At 40.7% G+C, this 26,060-nt stretch overlaps 2 protein-coding genes across 6 annotated transcripts; one reads left to right on the top strand and one right to left on the bottom strand.

Annotated features, from left to right (window-relative positions):
• Positions 1–82: 82 nt before the first annotated feature.
• hspa5 (heat shock protein 5) lies at positions 83–3,973 on the bottom strand. The gene is made up of 9 exons (XM_084383665.1): positions 3,822–3,973; positions 3,116–3,265; positions 2,766–2,997; positions 2,510–2,647; positions 2,297–2,409; positions 1,791–2,181; positions 1,449–1,686; positions 1,191–1,358; positions 83–1,093 (listed from the first exon to the last, which is right to left on the bottom strand). The coding sequence occupies exons 2-9, from the start codon at positions 3,229–3,231 to the stop codon at positions 525–527; spliced, it is 1,965 nt and encodes a 654-aa protein (XP_084239791.1). The 5' UTR covers positions 3,232–3,265; positions 3,822–3,973; the 3' UTR covers positions 83–524.
• A 2,290-nt stretch (positions 3,974–6,263) lies between these two features.
• golga2 (golgin A2) lies at positions 6,264–25,171 on the top strand. Of its 5 annotated transcripts, XM_084383967.1 has the most exons (28): positions 6,264–6,367; positions 7,690–7,848; positions 9,622–9,696; positions 10,666–10,818; positions 11,557–11,603; positions 11,923–11,986; positions 12,704–12,763; positions 13,756–13,836; positions 14,368–14,406; positions 14,522–14,584; positions 14,955–15,048; positions 15,145–15,251; positions 15,507–15,565; positions 15,769–15,910; positions 16,121–16,210; positions 16,846–16,953; positions 17,098–17,185; positions 17,588–17,730; positions 17,924–18,142; positions 18,463–18,576; positions 18,719–18,943; positions 19,185–19,284; positions 19,832–19,923; positions 20,185–20,413; positions 20,632–20,793; positions 20,916–21,022; positions 21,278–21,464; positions 21,628–25,171. In XM_084383967.1, the coding sequence occupies exons 1-28, from the start codon at positions 6,320–6,322 to the stop codon at positions 21,894–21,896; spliced, it is 3,324 nt and encodes a 1,107-aa protein (XP_084240093.1). In that variant the 5' UTR covers positions 6,264–6,319; the 3' UTR covers positions 21,897–25,171. The 5 variants fall into 5 exon arrangements, with proteins under 5 accessions (XP_084240093.1, XP_084240095.1, XP_084240096.1 ...); XM_084383969.1 differs by lacking the exon at positions 13,756–13,836; XM_084383970.1 differs by lacking the exon at positions 10,666–10,818.
• Positions 25,172–26,060: the final 889 nt, after the last annotated feature.

Here is a 26,060-nt window from a genome sequence, read left to right on the forward strand (position 1 = left end):
GGTAAGAAATAGCTGAAATGTGTATTATTTGAGCCAGTAACAGTGTAAATGAAATGAACGAATGCAGTAAGAGACAATCAAGTAACATTTTGTATCAAACATTTATTTCAATGTCTTTCCAGAAGTACGATGACCAGATTCAATAAATAACTTTTAGCGTTGCCTGTGAACAGAATGAGCCCTTGAACCCACAGACATCCCACTCTTGATCCCACAAACAATACCCCCACCCACCCACACTAAGTCCCTCCCCACTACAGAACCCCATCAGGACTGCCTGAGAACAGCAGCAGCAAGCCTCGTATCCGGGCTGACGAATATCTCCGCCTTCCAGCGAAGAGAACACCTCTCACACACCGAAACTTATTTCAAAGTCTTTCAGAAGATTCAGTATGGTTGCTTGTTATCGCCACCCCTTCCCAACCATTCCTCTCACTATTTGAGTCCCATCAGTCCAATATGTACATCTACATGCCACTACCAGAGAGGCAAGGGGTGACAAGGCGAGTTGACTTCAAACCTCCCTACAACTCATCCTTCTCATCTTGCTCACTTTCTGCACCCTCAGGTGGGGGTCCGCCCGCACTACCATAGAGCTTGCTGATAATGGGCTGAACCACCTCCTCCAACTCCTTCTTCTTGGCCTGGAAGTCTTCGAGCTCAGCATCCTGGTGCGACTCCATCCACTCAATCTTCTCCTCCACTGCCTTCTCAATGGTTTCCTTGTCATCATCTGAGAGCTTGCCGCCGAGCTTCTCCTTGTCGCCAATCTGGTTCTTCAGAGAGTAAGCGTAGCTCTCCAGCTCGTTACGGGCATCGATCCTCTCTTTCAGCCTCTTGTCCTCATCAGCAAAGCGTTCAGCGTCGTTCACCATACGCTCGATATCTTCTGGCGTCAGACGGTTCTGGTCGTTTGTGATTGTGATCTTGTTCTTGTTCCCTGTGCCTTTGTCCTCAGCGGTGACACGCAGAATGCCATTGACATCGATCTCAAAGGTGACCTCAATCTGTGGTACACCACGAGGGGCAGGGGGGATGCCAGTCAGGTCGAATGTGCCCAGCAGATGGTTGTCTTTTGTCAGAGGACGCTCACCTGGAGAGAAAATCAATAATTAACTATATGCTATAAAAATGTATGTCATACAAGGACAGGTAAATGATTACTGTTTGAAATCATGTCCAACTCTTACCTTCATAAACCTTGATGGTGACAGTAGGCTGGTTATCAGAGGCTGTAGAGAAGATCTGGGATTTCTTTGTGGGCACCACGGTGTTCCTGGGGATCAGCTTGGTCATTACTCCGCCAACGGTCTCAATTCCAAGGGTCAGGGGGCACACATCCAGAAGAACCACATCACCTGCAAGAAAGCCAACTGTTTAGTAAATGGGACACAATTGGAGAGTTCAGTTAAGTAGAAGAGATACTACGTATAAGGAAGATGACTTACCAGTGTCCTCCTCTCCAGAAAGCACTCCAGCCTGCACAGCAGCTCCGTATGCAACAGCCTCATCAGGGTTGATGCCCCTAGAGGGCTCTTTGCCATTGAAGAATTCCTTCACCAGCTGCTGGATTTTGGGGATACGGGTGGAGCCTCCAACCAGGACAATCTCATCAATGTCAGTCTTCTTCAGGTCAGAGTCTTCCAGCACCTTCTGGACTGGCTTCATAGTGGAACGGAACAGGTCCTAACAAAGTAAAAAGATAAGATTAAAAGGCTTGTAAAACATTAATGTTCATTTCAGTTGTGCTATAGTCGTTTTTAGACAACTAAACTGGTTGTATAGCTTACCATGTTGAGTTCTTCAAACTTGGCACGGGTCAGGGTCTCAGAGAAGTCTTCTCCCTCAAAGAAGGACTCGATCTCAATGCGGGCCTGGTGCTGGGCAGACAACCCCCTCTTTGCCTTTTCAACCTCACGACGCAGCTTCTGCACAGCACGGTTGTCTTTGCGCACATCTTTGCCAGTCTTCTTCTTGTACAGCTTGATGAAGTGCTCCATGACGCGCTGGTCGAAGTCTTCACCTCCCAGATGAGTGTCACCGTTGGTAGCCACCACTTCAAACACACCATTATCAATGGTCAGGAGGGAGACATCGAAGGTGCCACCGCCAAGATCGAACACGAGGATGTTCTTCTCGCCATCCCTCTTGTCCAGACCATAAGCAATGGCAGCAGCAGTTCTAAAAAAATTAAATATGGAGATTAGTATAGAGGAAGAGAGGGAAATATTTTATGCAAATTCAATAGGAACAGATGAATACATTTTTTTTTTTTTTTTTTAAATAAGACACCTACGGCTCATTGATGATTCTCATAACATTCAGACCAGCAATGGTTCCAGCATCCTTTGTGGCCTGGCGCTGGGCATCATTGAAGTAGGCAGGGACAGTAACCACAGCATGTGTGACCTGGAAGAAAAGATAAGAAAATTAGATCCAATTCAAACATTTAGGAGTGGTTTATTCTTTCATGTATATTATTTGACTTTTTTTTTTTAAAAAATTGTACCTTCTTGCCCAGGTAAGCCTCAGCAGTCTCCTTCATCTTAACCAGCACCATGGCAGAGATCTCCTCTGGGGCAAATGTCTTCATCTGTCCACCACCGATGTCAACCTGGATATGAGGCTTGCTCTTCTTCTCGGTAACCTAAAGAGGAACATACATCTACATTAATATACCAAGTATGTCACTCAAACTTTACCTGTAGACCTTTGGACCCTACAACCATAACTTTAATGTCAAACCATCAAGAGTAGAAACCTACCTTGAAGGGCAGATACTTGATGTCCTGCTGCACAGAGGAGTCCCCCCAAGTGCGCCCAATCAATCGCTTGGCATCAAAGACTGTGTTCTCAGGGTTAGAGGTCAGCTGATTCTTGGCAGCATCACCGATCAGACGCTCACCTTCACTGGTGAAGGCCACATATGATGGGGTGATGCGGTTACCCTGGTCGTTGGCGATGATCTCCACACGGCCATTCTTGAACACTCCAACACTACAGGAAAACATTTTGGAAAAATGATTACTCAAAAGGCAAATGTGTCTTATAATTTTAAATTTTCCTTACATTGTTTTCTAAAATAATTAATCCAGAAGTCACTTATTTTTCTTACCATGAGTAGGTTGTCCCTAAGTCAATTCCAACCACAGTCCCCACACTATCCCTCTTGTCATCGTCGTCGGCAAACGCGGTGCCGGCCACTAGCATTACAACCCACAACAGCTTCATCTTTGCTTGTTTGAACTCCGATCTACAAAGAAATCTGTGGAGAAGAAATACAGTATTAAAAAAAAAAACGTGGCCTTCATGACGTGGGCCTCTGCCTCCCAAGTTCACGTAGCTACGAGCTCCATAGTTATGCTTGATGTAATTTACTGGAATTCAGAGCCATGATAAATGAGAAGCAAGGCCTTTAACAAAATGAAATGTCAAACTTATAAGCGTTGAAAGAACATGGGGAAAGTGGGTGGAGCACCAATGTGTCTTCCGACCACTGACTACCGTTAGATTTTTTTTTCCCCATCCGCCGGTAGCTAGCTAACCACGTTAGCGTGTCTGGCAGACATGCGAGGGAAAATACATTGCTCTATGGAGTAGTCAAAAGTATGGCGGTTTTTGTATGGTATTTGACAACGAAAATACCTACACGCCTTATTCAAAAGGTTATGGTTAACTTCAGGTAAAAACACCACTTTCGCCATATGTTAGCTTAGCTGACTTCATCGTAATGTAATCGTCTTGAAATGACGTTCAACGCTGAAGAAAATACAATACGCTTGTTGTCGCATTATCATATTCACAACAATGTGCAGACGTACCTTTATCGCAGTATTATCGGTGAATTAAGGGCCTTGGCGTTGCCTCAGCTGGTACGAGCCTCTTCTTGTAAAGTGTGTCTCTCTAATTTGTCTTTCCTGTATTCTTTCCTCTGTGAAATGATGTTGAATGAATTGTGCTCTCTCCATATATAAGCCGTCACTTCTTTCCCGTCGTGGAGCCCCGCGATTGGCTGAGCGGCTGTTCGTTGGAACGCGCTGATTGGTTCCACCCGGCACGCTGGCCGCCGCTGATTTGCACACTTCGAGGCGAGGCGACGTCACGACCTTTGCCCACTGTGCCGATGCTGATTGGCTGTCTGTTAGGTGGATTCATGAACTCTGTTGGAGCAGCGACACGCCACTCCGAACACTGAGGAAGGGTGCGTTTTCACATTTTGTACATTTGAAGTTAGTGCTGCTTTTTAAATAAAGGCCCCACATGTATTGAATTGACATTCATTCTCATGTTTCAAGCAGAGTGTGGATACTGTGTTGGTATCATGAGTTGTTATGATGACTCACTTCAACGAGTCAGACATGTACAAACCATGTGTCATTTGCATGTCACTAAATATCACAAAAGCAAATGTGGTTGCATCAGATTAACTGAATTGCCTGGGTGTATCATCAGCTATCCTATACAAAATTGCAATTATGTCTCAAGGCCTCCACCTTGAAGTGCAATTAACCTGCAATAATTAGACTATCCAGTTATAACACAACACTCTCCAGCCCAGTGTCTCTGTGATCGCATATTGATCACAGATGTACCAAACTATTGTAGGTTAAATGCTATACATCCACATCAAACAAAATTCCCTGTAATACACTGTTATCTTGAGTACAGTCCATGACAAAAGTCTAAATAGGTCAAGGTTAGGTAACTGGTTGCCAAAGCCATACTTCAGTCTGTATGAACCCTTACACCAGCCAAATTATTACTCTAAATGGGATATTTAAGAAAGTAGTGTAATTAAGTATAAAATCTTATGTTACTTGTGTTTGTTCAAGTACATATTCTATGTATTCTCAGCTAATACACAGCCCTGTTTGGTTAAAGCTGCAGGCCTCAATATAATGCTACGTGTATGTGTTATGTCAGGGTAAATATGAGGATTAAAGAGAATATTTATGTATGAGTTTGTTTAAGTTTGAGGGATTGTTTGAGGGTGTAATATCGGCATCATTTCTTTATAATTAGTCTGTTGAAATGTACTGTACTCCAGAATAAGGATGACCACATTATTAGTATGAAGAATATATTTGATTCTAGAGAAGTTGCAGGGGTGGGAGGACTTAAAGTTAGACTGAAAGATGTGTTCAGGGGATTCTTGAGTCTCAACCTGACGGACTGAGGACCTTCATCAACAACCTGACAGTATTGTGAGGAGGAAGACAGATCCTTTTTGACAAATGTAAGCATGAGTGAGAAGGTGTCCAGCAGCTTGGAGCACAGCGTGTTGTGGGACACAAGTCATACTTTCTTTTTCCCTGCAGTAGAAGGAAGAACTATGACGCAAGACGGATCAGATGCTCGGATGACAGATCTCAGCAGGAAGACTCATTAATATTGATCACAATCAACATTAGCCCTAAAATGACTGCATTCTTTTGTATTTTACCAAATCACAAGTATTTCTTTTTGTATTGTTTATCGCTGTACACTGAGTTCATGTTCAGACTGCAACCTCCTTTCACTTGTGAATTCCTTGCATTATTTGTTGTACGTATTACTATTAGAATAACTATTTCCTGACATCATCTTTTTTTTTTACATAAACTTCCCTCTGGTTCTCTGATGAAGTATGTGTCGAATAGGCCAACCTAACTGGCAACTTATTACTGTGAATGTGTGAATGTATAGAGCTAAAATGATCATTTTATTAAGTGTAGTTAATTGATCAGCAGTTCATTAAAGCTCAGTACCTGTTTTTTCTTGCAAATACAAATAATTGTATTATTAATAAAGTCCTTTTTCTTATACAAATAGCACTAAATGTTTGTTTTTTTTATTAGCATTTTTGTTTTTACTGCCACCAAAGGAAGTTCCATATTCTTATATTAGACCTGGCCCATTTTTCTTTGACTTTGTAAGTTCTTCCCTCCTGTTTCTTGAATGTTTACATTAGTTGAAAGGTAAACAAGCCCATAGGAACACAAACTAGAGTGTGACAGATTATACAAGGAAGAAAAGTAGGATAACAAGTAATACTGAAGACAGAAAAAAGACAATCAAGTCACAAAGAGAGAATTTTGTTTGTCTGCTAACAGTATCTGACACCTCACACCTTCTACTTTATAATAAATAAGTTATAATTAATATTTATTTTGATTGATTTAAATTAATTAATTAACTAAAAAAAAAAACAATAAAAAAGGTTTGTAGATTGTTTTTTTTACATGAGCATCACAGACTGAACCCTGCGCCCCCTACCGGCAGAGACACCAACAGACAGCAAACTGATGACGTGGTTCGGTCCGTTCACCAGAGCAGCAGTATGGCCGACCAGAGCAGGCAAATAAAACTCGCTGCAGCTAAGAAAAAGGTAAAGTATTTTATAATTGAGCTGGCTTAATATCATAGTAAGCACTGGCCCTGTCTCTTCTCTGTGGGTTTGTGTTGCCGGTGTTGTTATACATTTCTTTACGGAGCAGGGGTGTTGTCATTACACGTCGTCCGACCTCTGCGCTTTCGCTTGTCCCACCTCTCTCGCTCCTCCCGAGGCTTTAATGCGTAGGAGAGACCGGTGCTTCTTCTGGGCCTCTATTGATAGCATTAAGTTTTCCAGCTTATGTGGACTATTTTTAGTTCTAAGAGGTATTTGCAGCAGACCACGCCGTCTAGACAGTGAGCGATTAACTAAACTTACTATCTTTGTCTAACGGTTTCTTGTGTCTTTCTAGCTAACGTTAAAATGTGGCAAACCTTAACATGCTAGCTAGGCAAGTTAACGTTAGCAAGCTGGCTAACTAATGAATAGTTGGCTATGTGTGAGTGTAAAGAATGCCACACTGCAGTCGGGCAGCTTTCTGTCTTATCTGCAGGATGGCTGAACTAAATGAGAAAATGGTCATCAAAAAGCAATTTTATAACAAACACTGAGCTAGCATTGTAGCACAGTTGTGTTGGCTGGATAGAATGACGGGGAGTGTTTTGACAGCTGACACCCCTCTCCCCTGTCCTGCTGTGTGCTTAAGCTAGGTGTGTTGTTGCGCTAGTTAGAAAGATGGCCTTATCAGCTGTGAAATGTTCGCTTCAGGATATGGCTCGTCAGCTCTCCTCTCTGCCCCACAATCTTCGTGGATGAGTGGTCGTGGTGGTAAAATTTGACATTTCGCTGCGAGTCAACCCCACTATTGTAGAAATGGCAGCTCCAGTAGGTCCCGTGATATTCCCTCTGGTCCCATGCGACAGCTGTCACAGGCCCCATCCCCAAACACACGTAGACGTGGTTAAACTACACATGGATGAACATTGTTTGGCAAGTTATCACATTCATCTTATTTGGTTTAGAACTGCAAGCCCTTGAACTAGCAAGTTAAAGTGACAGTCAAAAACATGCTCAACATCCAGTCTTATCTTTTGAGTAGCTGGTCTACTGTTAGAGAAAGGGATGGGTCTATCCCTGCTTCATCTTAGACCAAATCTAAATCATTCAGGTTGAAAAAACTCTCCAGCTAAGGATGACTTGTTCAGAATCTAGTTGGTTAAAAGTTGGGAACAATTCCCGAGGCCTACTGCTAAAACTAATCAAATAAAATATAATTTCTTAAAGTAGGCATCATAGTAGTTTTCTTTTTGGCAGTCACAAATTACTTGTTGCATATCTCACACATCTATGGTTTCCTTTCCTTATGTGCTGCACAGCTGAAGGAGTTTCAGCAGAAGAGCTCCCCTGCAAGTGTGGGAGGAGAAAAGGGCAATGGAGGAGGAGGAGGTGGTGGAGCAGGGGCAAAGAAGAAGAGAAAGGTGAAGGGAGGGAGCCAACACGATGCACATTCAACAGACAGAAATTCTCCAATCAATGTAAGTCAGTCCTAGTCTTTCCATTTGTTTGCCTGCTCATCACCCTGCCCTTGTTGGTCAAATAACAACCTCTCTTTCTTCTTGACAGTCTGTCTGTATTCTTTTTGTATTAGAGCCACTGTGATACCATTAGAGAGCCTACACTTGCACATGCAATTTGCAACATATTGATAAGAGCAGTTTTATAGTAATTGTGGTCTGGTAGAGCAGTATATACCGGATAAAGTCCTTAATTGTTTGTTTTCTCCAAGTGGAATGATTTGTAATGGCCTGCTTGGCCATTGATTACAAAATATTTTGCTGCTGGTGAAATTACTGTCAAATTTGGAGATGTTTTCCTCCTTGGTATCAAACACACACAGTGCACAGTAGCAGCATTGACCCCTATCTGACAGCCAGGTTACAGGGTGAAAGTAATGTTTAATAACTAACCATCAGGTTTTCCAAAGACATGTTAGAAAAACATGTTAATATATTCTGTACATTTAGCGTACTTTCAAAGCGTAGCCGTCATGAGAAGTAGTCCCCTCTCTCTATTAATAGCTTCTTGTTTTGTCCTTTATGCTGCTCTGGTTTAAAGGACAGAATGTGGACAGATGTATAGGGACTGATCCAAACAGCCTGTCTATAACCTGATTAATAATTATTACATAATCATTTTCATGGATGCAGTGAATCACTGTTTTTTTTATCATGTCAATGTTAAATTTTATAGACTTGTCGCAATAAGAAAGTATTCTTGTCGAATGTGTTGTTGCTAGTGTTTTTGGAAAACACAAAAAGTGTCAGTCAAAGACAGTCACATACCTGTCCGTCTGAGCTCATTGACACTCTTTATTTGCTTATTTGTTGCTCATCACTACTGTTACATTTAAATATCAAGCACCATGTTCTTGTCCGTGGTCTGTTTTAAACGCCCTATAAGCAAATTGAGAGCGATAATGAAAAGAGACAATCATGTGACACACTGCATTCACACACAGGGGCTGACTTTCAGGTTAGGTTAGGGTCAGAATCACATATTAGATTTTGGTCAGCCAGGATAGACTCACATAATCTGAAGCAGATGATGCTGCTAATAACAAAGGGGAGTTCCATGTTACGGGTTCAGAGCAGAGGAGACATCTTTACAATAATGGCAATGCATGATGATAATTCTTGTTATAAAAATGTTTCTTCTGCTTCATACCCAAACATAGTTCTAGGGGGGGAAAAAACACTATCTTAATTGGCTTTATATGCAAAGCTGAGTTCGTAGGCAAATAATTATTGACATGGCACAGGTCATTTAAATAAGGGTAGTTGTGAGGAAGCTTACTAAGTGCTATATTGTAGGCAACTGGACTTCCAGTTTCTTGTTTTTCTTCAAGAAACAGGGGTTTTTTTTAGAGCTGATTGTAGATTTAACTGAAGCAGTTATGGATTTGTAGTCAGGGATGATCACACTCCACAAAGACAACATATGGAAAAAATATGGCACTCTTATTCTGATATAAGTCTTGCTTACATGAGTAATTTTTTTTTCTGACTGGGTTATCATGATTATTAGTGATATGAAAACGCAGGCAATAAATGCTGACCCCTTGAACAGGGCACACAAGCCTCAGTTTCTCCTCATTAGACACCTTCATCACTTCTAGACCTCCTCTGTCTAAGATTTCTTAAAGCAGCTGCTTCGCTGTTCCTGTTTGTCCATATCTTTATCACTCTCTTAATCGTTATTTCCTCTTCACATATCTTTCATCTCTTCCCCTTGTTCCTTCTTTCCTGTAGTTTGACAGTTTACTGAAAGCACTTAGGCCTAGTCAAAGTAATGGAGTAGTCCTACCTCCTTTTGGCAACAGTCAGGTGAGCCTCTGTCTCTGTCTGTCCTTTCATTGTTTCTGCCTCTGCATCCCTCTGCTGTAAATAGCTGCTTCTCATGTGGTATTTAATATTGTGTCTTCATCCTCCATCATTACCTCCTTGTTACATCAAGTGTGCATATTCTTTTTTCCCCCTCATAGACCGGAAAGCATGGGACAAACATGAGGGCAAATTCTTGCATTGGTGCTGTGCTTTTTAAATCCATGTCAAGGGAGTGCGTTCTCTGAGTTGTTAGCCATCTTCAAGTTTGCACCATCTTATGTAGAAGTTCAGTGTGGATGGCTATGCTATGCACAATAAGTGGCATGAGCCTCAGTAGTTGCATGGCTGTGATACCTGCAGGCATGCATCTGGGAAAACAAGTAATATATGTGTTTCATCTATCAACTTTCTCATTGCTAGTTTTGTGTTTTTGTTTGTTGCTGTTGTTTTTGAGTGCCTTGTTTACATGCAGTGTCAAAAAAGGTTATTTTGTTGTTACAGATTATTACACATCTTGCTCGCTTGAGCTTTAAAATCAGAGTACGTGTAACTCAAGTAACAGAGAAGGGTCATATTTCAGTCATTAAAATAAATGTTGGCATTTCATTGAAGCATGGCCCTATGCGTAGCAGTAATAGGAAAAAATGAAAACTTCTTTCCTGTCACAGCGATGGGTGACCGAGCGTGCTCTGTAAGCTATTAACCACAAAAATAAATGCCAACAAAGTCCATCCATTTTTTATGACATTTTTCTGTCTTCTTAGATTGTGGACTATCATGCACTCACCTAAGAGAGTTAACTGATCTATAACCTTAATCTGAGGCAGTACAGTATTCAAGTCATTTCCGTGCAACACATACAAAGTTTGACACATCATTGTGGTCTTTCTGTTGCTCTTTCATCATAACTGCTCTTTGTCTTGGCATTAAACCAGTGTGTGCATTTTTTGTATATGTGTGTCACATCAGGCCTTTGCAGATGCTGAGGCCATGGGGTCTTCAGTTCCTCAGCTGCTGGAGGACCAAATGGGCGAGCCTGGCCGCGGCTCACCTGTGTCTAACCCTGCTAGCGCTAACACTACTACTAACACTGAGTCTGTCAGTCACAACACTGACCTGCAGGTGTGTCTCTCTCTTTCTGTTATTTTCTTTCTCTTTTTCCTTTTCTATCTCTCAAATCTATCAGTGTCTTGTTACTTGTCATTCTAATGCCTGTGTGTCCATCACATGAATGTATATGCACCATTATGCATACTGCTGCTGCACCTTCAGCTATTATACTCTTTATTGCTATATACACACTGCTTTTATTCTTTTTGCTGACACAGTTTTGATGTTATACCTTTTAATTGCTATTTATATTCTCTTATACTTGTTGCTTCTTATACAGATTCTTTGCATTGTACCTTTATGCCTTTATACTCATAATCTCTATTACATTTAGTTGTTATATGTATGGGTCTTTTATGTACCTTACTCCTTTTCTTCATATACCTATTCCCTTTATAAGTGTTAATGCTAATACTGTTTACTGCTTGCTTTCATTTTTATTTTAGTCTGTATTTATTTCTTTATAAATTACTTAGTATTTGTACAACCAGAGGGACAGTAAACATTTGGATTCTTGAATCTCAAAATATATGTATAGGATTATACTTGTAAAGTCTACTGCAAATTGCTGTATTTTTATTAATATATGTGTGTGATAAAAACAACAGCTCACCTAATATGTTTTTTTTGTGATAATGTGCATTGTCATCACGCATTTCTTTTTATCAGATGTTCTCAATATATATTTTGTGTTTCTTGTCCAATTCTCTCACTCTCTCTTCCTCTTTCAATCTTCCTCTTTCTATGTAGGACTATCCTGATACCAATGGCAATGAGAGTTTAACAGAGGAAAATAGGTGGGTTACCTGATTCCTCACTGCTTGAAACATCTTTGTTTGTTTTTATGGATACACACACAGCAAACACTGACCAGAGTTTGCATATTAATGTATGTGGACTGGGTAGAGAAAAAGGCACTGCAAAATATGCTGGCCAAGGTTTTGCAATGTTACGGCACAACATGATTTTTTTCAGTTAAACATTATAAATTAGGTACAATAAGCAGTGCTACTGAGGCTCCAATACATGCTGCTACTCTAGGCTTTGATTGCTAATGCAGCAGAGTCAATTACATAGTTAATATGTAATTGATAATTTATGTGCGTTATCCTGCAGACCACTGTCTTCCACCGAGAGCCTGCGACAACTCTCACAGCAACTGAACGGCCTGGTCTCTGAGGTACGATTTAACACCACCAATGACATCCTGTCGCTCTCACACTCACATTTCTTTGTTATGCCGTGTAAGGCTTTTAACAATAACACACCACCAGTGATGCCCACTGTCAACTAGGGTGTGTTGCGTCTGTTCTAGGCAGGAATGCACTGGAAGCATTTTCAAGTTTGCCAGTTGTTCCCAGTGGCCTCAAGCACACTGACAGCGTCGAACTGTTGCACCAAACCAGTTTGATGTATTGCCTATGAACTTGGTTCAGTTTTGCATATTCAGCAACAATATACTGAGGGTGTTTTTGTCAGGTTTCTGAGATACAGTTAATACTGACTTTTTATCTACTGATTAAAAGGATTATTAAGATGACAGAAGACAAATATCTTGCTGATCTTGTGGCTTGTAAATATAATAAGCACACTGTTTTTACGTTTCTCTCAGAATATGTTTTATTGAAATATGGTATTGTAGCCCCATATTTTGTGGTGAAATGCAGGTGTTACACTGCTGAAAAAGCAAATTGCTAATCTGCAGTGCATCCAGTCAGCTTTAAGCTCATACAGACAGGCCATTTTTTATTCAAGCACATTCATATTTTTTCTCATGAATGTCTACAGAACCAGTGTATAAATAAGGAATTAAGGTGGCATATATACTTGACTTAAAACATGCAATTCAATTTCTGTGTTGGAAGTGCAAAAATGTGAGTGTCTTGTGTCATTTCAGTCATCTGCTGCTTATGTGAATGGGGACAGTGCATCCCCTGGCAATGAGAGAGAACTGGAGGTAAGATGGAAATTTTAATTTTTCAGAACTAATAACTTGTTGATATTTAAAACCTAAGTTTGAGGTCAGTCAAGTAGAGTAACTGTATAACCACGACTTGTTTTAGGCTTGGAATAATGCTATCACACAATGCCTTCATATAAAGTGAAACTCAATTCAGTATCAGTACACTGTGCCCAAAAAAGGATTTTGTCTTGACAGCACTTAATTGTTTGTTATCAGATAGTGTGCTTGCTAGCTAGCTGTTTAAAGTGGTAATCCTAATGTTTGCAGCACACTGACTACGTCATCTACCCAAAACTCACTGTGACTCTCTGTGTGACGGTGACCTTTCTGGCTTTGTGTAATCTAATGAACCAAACAAAGCACATCAGATCTACTGCCCATACTTGAGCTTCAACTTTTTATAATGTGATGCTAATAATGGAGGTTGTTGTTGTTTGTTTAAATATATTATTATTGCATTCTACAACATTTTAGGTAGTTGATCATTAGTTTAAGCAAAAGCTGTTAGTGCTGCATTGCAAGTAAAGTCTTAGTTATGGTTGAAATATTGTAAAAGCTTTGAATGGCTGTCTGAATAAATAAATAAATGACTGATATGTTGATTAATTACAGAGTAGTTCCAGAAAGAAGTAGATATCACAAAGATGATGACATATGACATTCTGGAGATATTGAGGTCATGTGGACCGAGTCCGCATCTTGCAAATGATACAGAACTTAAAGAGAATACTACAAGCTAGCTGACTCCATTAATCAGTTCAACAACCATCATTTATTTTAATTATTTGCTTCTCATTTCATTAATAAAAACACATGATGCACTACTTGTGAAGGTATTATTGTTTACCTCCATGTTAATAACTCACATTTAAATTGTTCTCCTCCTCCCATGTGTTCTTTGTTTGACTTTTGCCACTGCACTTTATGCCTCTCTTTTTTTTTCTTTTTTTTTAATCCTTTCCCGGGTGCATGTGTGCACGTGATAGAGTCAGAACCAGGAGCTGGCAGCCGCCCTGGAGTCCAGCAACCTAACAAACTCTCAGCTCAATACCAAGCTAGACCAGCTGGTAAGAAGCTGTGTGTGTGTGTTCAGATTTGTGTTTGTGTGATTGGAGAAACCCCTTTCCAGCCATCCTGCAATTACCACAGTAGTGCATGTACTGTAGGCCTTTTGTATGCCATCTTGAGAAACCTCACAGAATTCATGCATGGATTTCATGTTATTAATTTATCTTACACTTAGGTTGATTAAAATAAATTTCTATAAAGTCTAACCTCTGTGTAAGGAGCCGTTGGGTGCGCAGCTGTCATAATTTAATGGTAGATGCCTAATTGTAATGTGTTTTCTCTGTAGTTAGCACACTAATAGCAAAAGCCTCAAAGCTTTGAATAAACAAAAAAGGTTAACATAACAAAGATAACAGAACAGGTTCATTAGCTCCATACTCTGCTCTACCCCGCTCCTGTCTGGCAAGCAGATGAGTTCTTTTGTGCCAGAACTTTGCTTATGTTTTTACACAACTAGAATAATCAAACAATAATACTGCTGAGATGATGGTCTTTCCCAAACTTACATTTCTATCCTGTTGATCTGACAGGCACAACAATCTCAAGGGCTCTCAGATCAGTTACAAAAGGTAAATAGTTTTTTTCCTCTGTGTCTGCTCATCCCTGTCTCAATTTTTTTCCAGTCTGCTGAATTTTCACTTCCTTCCTAGTCATTCATGAACTTTGGTATTTTTCTTCCCTCAGGAGCGAAAAGAATTTGAACAGAGATATTCAAAAGAGCAGGGAGCCATGCGGGAGCAATTACAGGTAAGGCCTCGTGGCTAAACACATGAATTGAATTTTTCTGAGCCAGTGTCATTGCAGTAGAAATAGTAAAAAAAAGGCCTTATTGTTCTGCCCTGTAATGTATCAGTGTATTGCGTATAGAGTCCACAGTGTCACCCTGGTAGAAACTGGATAGAAATGTGATCCGAGAACGCACCCTCCCCATTCCAACACTCCTTTCTTCGATCATTAACCCTGACGAGAACAAATTGTGTAGTCTGCGTAGCAGGGATGAAGCACCAAGTCTAATTACACTGTAAAAAGTTGTATTTAGTTGGTATGATTTTAATGAAGGACTTGATGTAAAGACACTTGACATAATCATGTCTCTGTGTGTCTGTCCTCTCACAAGGTTCACATCCAGACCATTGGTATACTGGTATCAGAGAAATCAGAGCTACAAACAGCACTACAATACACACAACATGCTGCACGGCAGAAAACAGGTGTGTGTCTTTTATTATTTCCATCATGGCAATATCTTACCCCTTCAGCACTTGAAACAGTAGTTTGTATGTTTGTGTCTCTTTGTTTGTGTGTAGCTGAGACGGAGGAGTTGAATAACCGCCTGCAGGCATCAAAGCAGAGAGTCTCGGAGTTGGAGAGAACTCTGTCCACTGTCTCATCACAGCAAAAACAGTTTGAAAAGGTAACTGACACTAGAGTAATCACTCCCCATAAACAGAATTCAATGAGAAATTCATAATATGGATGTAATATATAACACATGACAAAATTACTTGAATCACAACGAGATGTATACATGTAGTGCAGGTGGGCAGCACACACGACCACACACCTTTATTCTTCATTTCATGTGTTAAAAATAATTTTCTGAGATTTTTTCTCATGCTGGCTATGTTGATTTGGTATTTTTAAAAAATGTTTTACTTTTTGTCTCTAGCACAACAAAGAGCTTGAAAAGGAGCGAGACAACCTGAGGCTAGAGATGTTTAGACTAAAGTAAGTCACTCTGCCCATGCATGTACAAGGAGATGTATTTCATAACATTCCCACAGTATAAGCTTTGACATTAATGATGGTATTTAGAGTTCATCAAATTGTATAAAATGCAACAGATGGCATGAGCAAGTCTCCCAAGTCCTATCTGAATCTGGTAGGTCAGAAATGATGAACAATCTCTGCATGTGTGTGTGGGTTCGCAGCAATGTGAGTGAGGAGTCGAAGCAGCAGAACTCGGAGATGTCAGAGCAGCTAAAGCTGAGAACACAGGAGAATAGCGCAATGAGGCTTGAGGTGGAAGATCTTCGCAAGAGGCTCGAGATAGCTGACCTCATGTTGCAACAGGTGTGTTAAGACACAGACAAAAACATTCCACAATACATTACTCATCTCTCTCTTACCAATAATTGCAGGTGGTGAATTACCTCTACAGCCAGTCTAAGATGAAAGCCAATGTTTCGAAAGAGAGCGCTAAATGTTTGTTTGCAGCCGGATGTCAATTTTTGTGTTTTACCTCCATTTCACTCCAGTTTTTGTCCTTTTTATTACCTCCAGTGCTCCAGTCAGTCAGATCCCACCAGTGCAAGCCAGCAGGTCCAGTTACTGCTGGAAGAGAAGCAGCAGCTAGAAGCACACGTTCACCAGGTCTGTGTACAACGATCATTCTCTTACAGTTTCTCTGCATGTTAATCATACTAGTGTCTGTCTGTGGATATTTATTTCTAAAGTTCTAATTTCGGTCCACAGTGTTCTGGCATTTATTTCTAGAGCTTGTGGCTCTTATGCAGAATAACTGTAATTTTATTCTCATGTAAATAATCAAAGCAACTCGGCATCGATTAACTACCAACTAGTGTCCCTGCAACATTTCCCTTATGGAAACATAAACGACCCTCTTATTAACAGAAACTACCCTCTTATTATTTGCATCAAATGACCCAAGAGATGATATCTACTTTTTCTGCATGTGACCTCACAGTGTCCCATTATCGTGAACGCAATATCTCAAAAACACCTTGAGGGAATTTCTTCAAACTTGGCACCAACGTGCAGACAGAGTCAAGGATAAGCTGAAATGTGTAATAGGATAAAATGATAAAGCAAAAACATTTTATATCAAAAGGTCACAGGTCATCTTCACTGTGACAGCATCATGTTCTGCCAAACATGTCCTTCCCATTATTCATTGCTACAGCTCAGGAACAGGACTTGACTGGTAATTCTAGTAATATCAAAAAAGTGTTTTGACACTGTTGCCCCTTATGTCTTTGCTGTTGTAGCTGATGGAGTCGATTGCCAAGCTGCAGACGGAGAGGGATTGTTATGCTGTACAGATCCAGGAGGAGGGCCGTGTATGGAAGGACAAAACAGAACAGCTGCTAACACAGGTAAACTATAGCGTAACAGCAGCATACACTTTATGGTTGACTATAGCCTTGAAAATAAAGCAAGTGGTATGTTCTTTGTTGTGTTGTTTTTTTAGTGTCAGACAAATAACTAATTGATCTGTGTCAATCTTTGTGTCCGTGCAGGTGTCTTTGGTTGCGGAGGAGAGGGACAGAAACATCAACCGAGTCCAAGAGCTGGAGGATAGCATCACAGAGCTGAAAAACGCTGCAGGTAAAAAGTTCACAATGCAGTTATCTAGTGCTTCCTCATCTTGGCTTTTTTACAGCTCCTTTCTCGATGTGAAGAACACTTCTGGTAAATAAGCAGTCCGATTACCTGACTGATATGCAGCCAGAATAGTGAAAACAGCCGTTTGACAGTATTGTTTTAGTAGTGTTGTAGTGTTGTTGTAAATTATTGCCCAAACATCTATCTTTTTAAGGTTGTAAATCCTTTCAGGGTGCTTCAGTTTTTTCCCCCTTCATAGTCAAGTTAACGTCAGTGTCATCGTTTATTGTCAAGTATTCAATTTAAAAGTTTAAAAACCTTAACACAATATATTGTTTCTGTTTGGAATTTAACATTCTACATTATAATCCTAAAAGCTGAACTCTGACTCTCATCCTCCTCCAGCATTATTGTCGCAGGAGAGAGAAGCTCAGGATAATGCAGAGCCTCAGTCCTCGGGTCCATCAGAGAGTGAGGTGGCGCTGCAGGAGGCCCTCAACACTCTGCAACAGGAGAAAGATGCCCTTACTGCACAGTACCAGTCACAGGTATACATTACACTGAAAAGCGCTTGAATAGGCCTGTTTTAAGTAATCAGGAAAATCTTTAATTATAATAAAAATCAATGTGCTGCACTTTAAAGCTACACCAATTGATCTGTTTGTTACATATTGTTTCAGAGAGCATTAGCTCTCAAAGGTTTGAAGCTTCTATAATCATCCTCTGTAATATTTTCTCCAGCTGCGAGATAACGAGCAGCTGAGCCGCATGTGTGCAGAGCAGGAAACGCGTCTGGGGGAGATGGAGCGGCACGTGGAGAGCCATGTCCAGGAGGAAGAGGACCGCCGGCGCATGTTGGAGGATGTTCAGTCAGACAAGGCCACTATTAGCCGTGCTCTCACCCAGAACCGTACACTGAAAGACCAGCTGGCTGAGCTACAGAACGGTTTTGTCAAACTGGTGAGGCTGAAATTCTTTCTGTCCATCTGTCTTCTTTTTTTGATGACACATTTTAATGGTTTTGTCATTTATATACTTGATATTGTTTAGTTTCGGTCCTGCTTCCTGAATCATTTCTATACATCTTTTCTTTTTTGTGTCTGAATTAATCTTCTTCATTTTAATTTCTTTGTAATTTAATTATCGTACTAGGGTTTGATTCATGTGTCTGTAGCAAGTTGACAGAGATTTCACAAATTAGGAAAGTTCTTTAATAACAGGGATTGTCTCAGAGGGTGGGAAACTGCTGTCTCAAAGCCAAAATTCCTTAATTTGCACAGACTAATGAGAACATGGAGCTAACCACTGCCATCCAGTCAGAGCAACATGTGAAAAAGGAGCTGGCTCGCAGAATGGGTGAACTGCAAGAGGCACTGCACAACGTGAAGGAGCAGGTAAGGTCACAGACACACACACTCCTGACAAACACAATTAGAGGTATGTTGATGGATTTTCACATTGTTGGATTTGGAATAGAATAACATCCAGTTATCTGCTTCCTATTGGTATTAATTCTCTTTGTTGCCTTGGCTTCAGCTGGAACTGAAAAGTACAGAGACTCAGGGTCTGATAGAGCAGAGGGACCAGGTCCTGGCCCACCTGCAGCAGTACAGTGCTGGCTACCAGACCCTGGCCTCAGAGAGGGAACAGCTCCACCACCAGTACCTGCAGCAGATCCAGCTCATGGACCGGCTGCAGCACGATGAAAGCCAGGGCCGCGTGCAGCTGGAGATCAGTCACAGTCAGCTCAAACAGGCACAGGTATTTCAGGAATACTGCCTTGTTCAAATGACCATTGATAATTGATTTTAATGGAGTGCAGTAAACACAATGCCCTTAAGAATAAGTAGAGACTGCTTTAAAGTGTCTGTAGTCAGTTCATTATACAGTATATTCATAGCGCTGCATAACCTCACCTTCTGTCGCTGTCCTTTCTTTATATTTCTGACACACACACACACTCTTTTTCATCATTGTTTTGAATGACTGTCTCCCCCTACAGGAGCATTTGGAGCTGTTAGTCAGAGACAACGAGCAGCTGAAGGCTGAGGTGAAGGAGCTGCTTAACAGCTCAGCTCTTGCTTCGACATCCAGAGACCAAGGTGAGATTTGTCACTGGTACTTGAGTACTTTCTGCACCTTTGTTTTTTAACTTATATTCTCAAAGCTTCTTCATAATACATTTAATTATGTGACCGCTTCCTTTTCAAATTAAATGCCAAAAAATGTACACAGGTTCCCTTCATAGACTTCCATGTGGTTGTGACCAAAATATTCAACAGCATGATGGCTTTCTAGTTTCCCACTGTTTTCTGGAATATGAATGAAACACGAGAACGTTCTCAGAAACTGAAAGCTGTAGTCTTTCCCAAAAAACTTAAAACTGTAGTCTTTCACAAGAAACAAGTGCCATTGATGCGAAGCATCTGATACCTTCTACTAGCTGACTTGCAGCACCAGCAGTTTCAGACCTGCTGTGTCAGTCTAACCCATGCAACCTGCAGGCAAGGAAAGTAATAGCAGCAGTTTTGACTGTTGCGCTGCCTGTGCTGGATCTGTGTTATAGTCAATAATGACTTACTTAAGAAAATGTAAAATAAATGGCTGTTAAAGTCTACTAATACTTTTAATTTGTCACTATGTCACTAGGCGATGGAGTGGAAAGCCAGTCCCTGCAAGAGAGCCCAAAGAAATCCACCTCCATTGTTATCCCCGACGACTTTGAGAGCCAGAAGGAGATGGTGAGGACGGTGATCAGTGTTTGTCCACAAAAACTCCTTGAACAAATATGCTTGAAGGATTTCTCATTTTCCCTCAACTTGCCATTCATTACTCACAATGAAGGCCTAAATCAAGTTTAAAGGTCTATGCCAGTGTGAATGATTTATTTTTATGCTTATTGAAATCCAGAAGGTTTACAACTCCATACGACATGCAAGTTTGGCATTACCCTCATATAACCCTATTCATCCACCGCCTTCCACCATCTTCTTTTCCCGCAGGAGGAGTTTATCCGAGGAGCTTTGGCTCAGTTGGAGGCGGAGAGGGACGAGGCCAGAAGGCAACTGGAGGAAGAGCACAGGCTGCACATCGCAGCCCGGCACCAGACCGCTCTGGCCCTCAGCCTTGAGCACCAACACCACAGCCACCAACTTGCTCATGAACAGCATCATGAGCACGATCACTCTCAGGACCACCACAGTCACTGTGAACACAGTCATGATCATTCAGGTGAGGAAGTTTGGGCACAACCGTGCAAATGGTTTTCAATGAAAAGGCCAAGACTACACCTCTGTAGTGTAGGACAAAAGGTACATGCAAATATGTTCTTTTGATTACAGCTTAACCTAATTACAATAAAATAATGACTTCTAATTATATAGATTAAAAATTATATATATTCTGCGCATTATGTGAACCAGCTGTATACTTTGCTTTCCTCTTCCCAGAAGGAGGAGTACCAGTGGAAGTTCATCAGGCCCTGCAAGCTGCCATGGAGAAGCTTCAGCAGCGTTTCACCTCCCTCATGCAGGAGAAAGCGGACCTGAAGGAGAGGGTGGAGGAGCTGGAGCACCGCTGCATCCAGCTGTCTGGAGAGACAGACACTATTGGTGAGACAGTAGTAGTAGTCCTACAAATAATGCTTTGGTTGAGTGAAATACTTTGTCAGGACGATAGAAGAACCCATCAGCATTCTAATTTCCATGAATGTGTTCTCTGTCTGTCTTTCCAGGGGAGTACATAGCCCTGTACCAGAGTCAACGGGCCATCATGAAGCAGAAACACCACGAGAAGGAGCAGTACATCAGCATGCTGGCCCAGGACAAAGAGGAGATGAAGGTACTGTTTATGCAACACTTTTTATTGAGAATAACCATCAGTGCAGTCCAGTGGAAAAAGTCTCTGAAATGAGATTCATTTTATTTGCGTGTCTAAACAGCTTCTGCTTTCCACTTCTTAAAAAATCACTGATCTTAATCACACAATGGAAAGATATTCATACTGTCATCAGTTATCATGTTTAAAAATGGTTTTGTCTTCTCCTCCCAACTAACATTTATTCTGTATGCGTCCTTGCTGTTGTGTCTCCATCAGGCAAAGCTGGCAGAGCTGCAGGATCTGGTGATGAGGCTGGTGGCTGAGAGGAACGAATGGTACAGCCGCTACACCGGAGCTATGGCCGGCGCAGGCCAAATGAACCCCGACCTGCTTCCTGTTGGAGACGCTCATCCATTGCACCAATCACATGTACACACAGAGCTTAATGCTGCCAGTGGAGCAGGTAGGCTCAGCCAGTAGACCTGCATGTGCTTCATCATAAATCTAAGCAAAACCAATCATCTGCTGTTGTTTAAAGCTGTTATAAGACAGACAGGAAACACAGTGCTTTTTAAAAAAAAAAAAAAGTTTTATAAATAACTTCTCCCTTTCTGTCTCTGCTGCAGAAGCCATGGAGGTCATCCCTCTGTCAGAGCCCACCACAGGTCCAGAAGCCCCCTCGCCCCAGACGCTTCCAACCGGGTCAGCCCAGACCGACTCCATTTCCCGGGGGCCCAAAGAGGACGGCACAGCGCAGCAGATCATGCAGCTGCTCCAGGAGATCCAGAACCCCCAGGGAGCGCTAAGATCACCCCCCTTCCTTGGGGAGAACCCCTGCATCCCCTTCTTCTACCGGCCTGATGAACAGGACGAAGTTAAGATCCTGGTGGTGTGAGGTGTGGGTGTGACAGAGGCTGGTGTGTTTGCTTGTGTGTGTTTGGGATAATGGACATGTCTTGAAGTCTGGGGAATATTGAATACCACAGTTTACCATATTTGAAGCTTATTTATCATATTCACAAACACTTGGAAAACTGGTCACAGATGTGTGAAACATTAAAATGCCCCCTCTCTGTTCTGTGTGTTCGCACTAATGTGTGCACAGTTAAAAAAGTGAAGAGAGTTTGTTGTTTTTATGTTTTTTGTTTTGTTTTTTTCGATGCTCTTCCCAGAGATGAGATAATCAGTATTCCTTAACAAAATCTGATTTTTCTCCTTACCACAATTTTTAATTCCATCCTTCCTCTTGTCTCCCGTCTTACACACAAGTGCAATAAAGGGGTCGTATATTCTGCCCCCTCGCTGAAAAAGTACTTAAAGAGCTGTTTAAAAATAATCAGCCTGTTTGTGTGCAACTTTTTTTAGTGCAAATCTCAGTTTTACACAATTCACTGTACAAATGCCAAAAAAGAGCATCACGTTTGAATGTAATAACCTGAATATTTACCTGTATGTTTGTGTAATGTGAGGAGAAGTGATGACGGTGAAAAGGGGGAGAAAGAGTAGACGAGATGAAGAGCGAGGGGTAAGTTAAGTGCACATAAAAGCTTTTGAACCGTAGGCGCTGTTCTGTTTCAAAGTCAAGAGCTCGCTAGTTACACGATTAGGTCCAGGAAGGTGCAGACAGGTGTCGCAGATTGGTACTGCTCCTGAAACTACCTTTTCTTTACATCGTCTTTGTCCTCCAAACACTGAAAATAAGTCGTTTGTTTGTACAGTGCGAAATGTTAATGTATGTGAAACATTTGTGTCGTGATGTCAAACATCCTGTTAGACTGAGAAAAGTCAGCACCGTTACAAAAAGGTGGTTCTGTCTTTAGGGGGATAGATGCAATTTAAAGACCACATGAAGACAAAAAGAAATTTTAGTCAACGTTATTAAGGCATTATTTTCTCATTAGAAGGCTGTCTTCTAATTCAGATAAATAAGAGCTTGGGGTGTGGCGCTAGAGGCTGCTTTTCACATTATTGTCTGCAAGTTGTTAAGGTTTTTTTTATCTTTGCCATTATGATGGATACCAAGGTGCAGTCACTTGAGGAAATTACAGTAAACATGGTGTTAAAATCTCTTGATCTGCACTCATAGTTCATCTTTCTTCTTCTGAGGCATTTGGCTGGTGTCATCACAAACTCTCAAGTCATGAAAATATATATTGTTTTCCTTCATCCATATCTGAGCTCTAACTTCATGGGGTCTTTAAGTTTCAAGACAAATCAACACTATTCATAAGAGCCTAGTCTGTTCTGTTACATTTGCTTGTAGTTCCACATATCAAAGATGAATTAATGCACATCCTCTACAACTGGACTGTGTGAGTGTAAGTGACGCGCATGTGTTTCCTCTTCAGCCGAAGTTGCGTCTGTTGTACTTTTTTGTAGAAATCTATCAGATTATATAAGTATGATTGCACTAAAACTGTACAAAGCTTCTCATTCAGCTCTGTCCTCTCTGGCTGGTTGGACAGATGACGTTTATACCATAGAGCCTCTCAGCTGGGCTTCATAACTTCTGTGGAGAAAAAGGGGAATCCTATGAAGCAACTGGCTAATTGAGCTGAGGGTTCCGACTGAAGCGAATTTAATTTGAAAGTGTGATGGTGTGTGTGAGTGTGCAGTGTTGCACTGGGAGGATGAAGGAGGAAGGTGTGTAAATATAAGTAGAAGGTGAAATTAATGAGATTGCTCACATTAAGAAGTCGTGGTGTTATTCCCAAAAAAGAGAGGGACCAGTCAGAAGTTAAGAAAATGAACGACATTTCCAAAACTGGAGAACAAAACGAGTCAAATATGTCATGCTCATGCAGCCAACAAGACTTGAGTACATCTTCGTTGGGCATTAAAAGCAAGAAATTAGGGTGGATCCCAACATCTGGACCGACTTCATACCTTTTTTTAAAAGACATTTCTGATGTATGCTTTAAGAGAGAGACGCTCATATTCACAAATGTAGATCGGAGGATGAATGTATTGACATCAACAGTGTAGAGCTCTTTCCTTTTACGGCCAATAACTTAGAGCTACGCTATCACGGAAAGTTTTTCCATTGCAGATGAAATCATGGCAGAGGCCTCTGTTTTGTGAGAGTCTCCCCATGATTGTAATGTGCGAGGACACGAGGGTCTCACTGAGATAAGTCATACACGAAAAAAAACCCACCTTCTTTTGGAGGTATTGCACCCTCTTATTTGGATATCTTTGAGTTATAAGGTCCTCTCTGATGTGTTTAGGACACATTTGCTCGTTTATGAAATTGCACACTTTAATATTTATCACTGAAAGAGTTAGTGCAGGTTCTGGTATTTTAAGCCTATGATAGGAAGCAAAATGTAATTTAAAATATAAGATATTTGGTGGCCATATGTACTTGGTGTTTTTTACAGGGAGGTAAACAGCACTACGTCTACCCTAAACCACAGCACTTTGTTAGTAAATGCTGCGGTTACTCTCATTCTTGATTTCTTTTTTTTTTTTCTTTTTTTTTCTTGATTGATTTTTTTATTCCTCGCTTCTTAGCATTCTGTCACTTTTTAGTTTCCTTTGAAACACGCCACAAAGTATGATTTTCCTCTTTTCTCCATTTTGTTTTTGGGAGTGGGCAGACCAAGAGGTAAATATACATTAAAATCCTTTTAGTGTTGTTTCGGGGCTTGTAAAATAACAAAACAATGTGGATAAAATGACTTCCCACGCTTTCTAATTCACTGTTAAATATGTTATGCGTGATTGAAACAAATAGCAATGAGAAAGCATTTATTGTCTTTACTGTAAAAGAGGTGGTGTGTATATACTGTAACTGTGTAACATATTGTATATTCATTATGCCTGGTGTGTGGGGAGAAGAGCTGCTCTGCCATGTTTATTGGCAGTGTGGACTGTGCGTATGTCTGTTAGATCAGAGTCGGGGCATCGGCGGGTACTGACTGGCTGTGATTTAATACAAAGATTGACTTAAAAAAAAGTGAAAATATTCTATTTATTTGGAATAAGTTAGTGTCTCAACTAATCAGTTTTAGTGTAAAATAGAAGTGAGTGTGGGATTGAAATGAAGGATCATTCAGAGAACTGATTTGTTTGAGGGCTGCTTCTGACAGAAGCTTACTGATTTTTTTTTTCTTCCTTGAGTAATATTTTCTCCCCTTTTCCTGAATAAAACTGATTGAGCAACTTGAATGCATGTGACCTGATTTCTTTGTCATTTTGATTCACAACAATGGCTTCAGCATGCACAATAACTGAAGCTTAAGGCTTAATGGAATTCAGTGTATTATTATTTAAACCTGTGATTTTTCTACTGAGACAAGTCAAACTGTCTTTCATAATGAAGGCCTATTCCTTTTCCCACTCATGATCATAATTAAATACCAAATGCCCAGAGATCAGCTCACATTTTAGCTGTTTTATTCTTAAAACCTGTTGTATATTAACATTTTTCTGGTGAGTTTATTAGATAAGGATTTTAAACCCATTTTCCGCTTGAAAAATTGCCAAAAATGTTGAGTTTTTGGCACCTTTTGGATACTTGATTGTGGATAACGAAATTTGAAAAGAATTTGTACTTAATTTCCCCATGGGCATGATTTTCATTCTCTCTTGCCTGAACCATTTTTTAGTAAGACAAAAACTGTCCGTCCACCACTTCGGCCAAGACGGAATTATCTCCACAACTGAGAATTGGTAAGGAATATTGTGCAGACGTTCATGGTTCCCAGAGGATATTCCTCTGTATTAATCCACCTTCGATTACAGCAAAATGTCTCAAAAACCTTTGGATGGTCTGCCATGAGATGATAATGAACTGTAAAAACTTTGGCAATTCATTAAAGGTGCAATATGTAACATCTATGTAAGTATTTTTGTATAAAACATTCAAAAAGGAACTAGAATTGTCAACACAGTGGGAAGACATCAGTTTGACGTTCTGTCGTCAACATCTATTCATTGTGTTGTAGACAAATCTACTAAGGTTAGCATGCAAACTTGTCCTGGAAAGTCCTGTCTCGTAATACCACTTTGTACCACCAAGAGGCGACAGTCTGATGGTAAAGTCCTCTGTAGTTTC

This window comes from Pagrus pagrus, assembly GCF_965226575.1.
Source record: "Pagrus pagrus genome assembly, chromosome: 19".
Classification (NCBI taxonomy): domain Eukaryota; kingdom Metazoa; phylum Chordata; class Actinopteri; order Spariformes; family Sparidae; genus Pagrus; species Pagrus pagrus.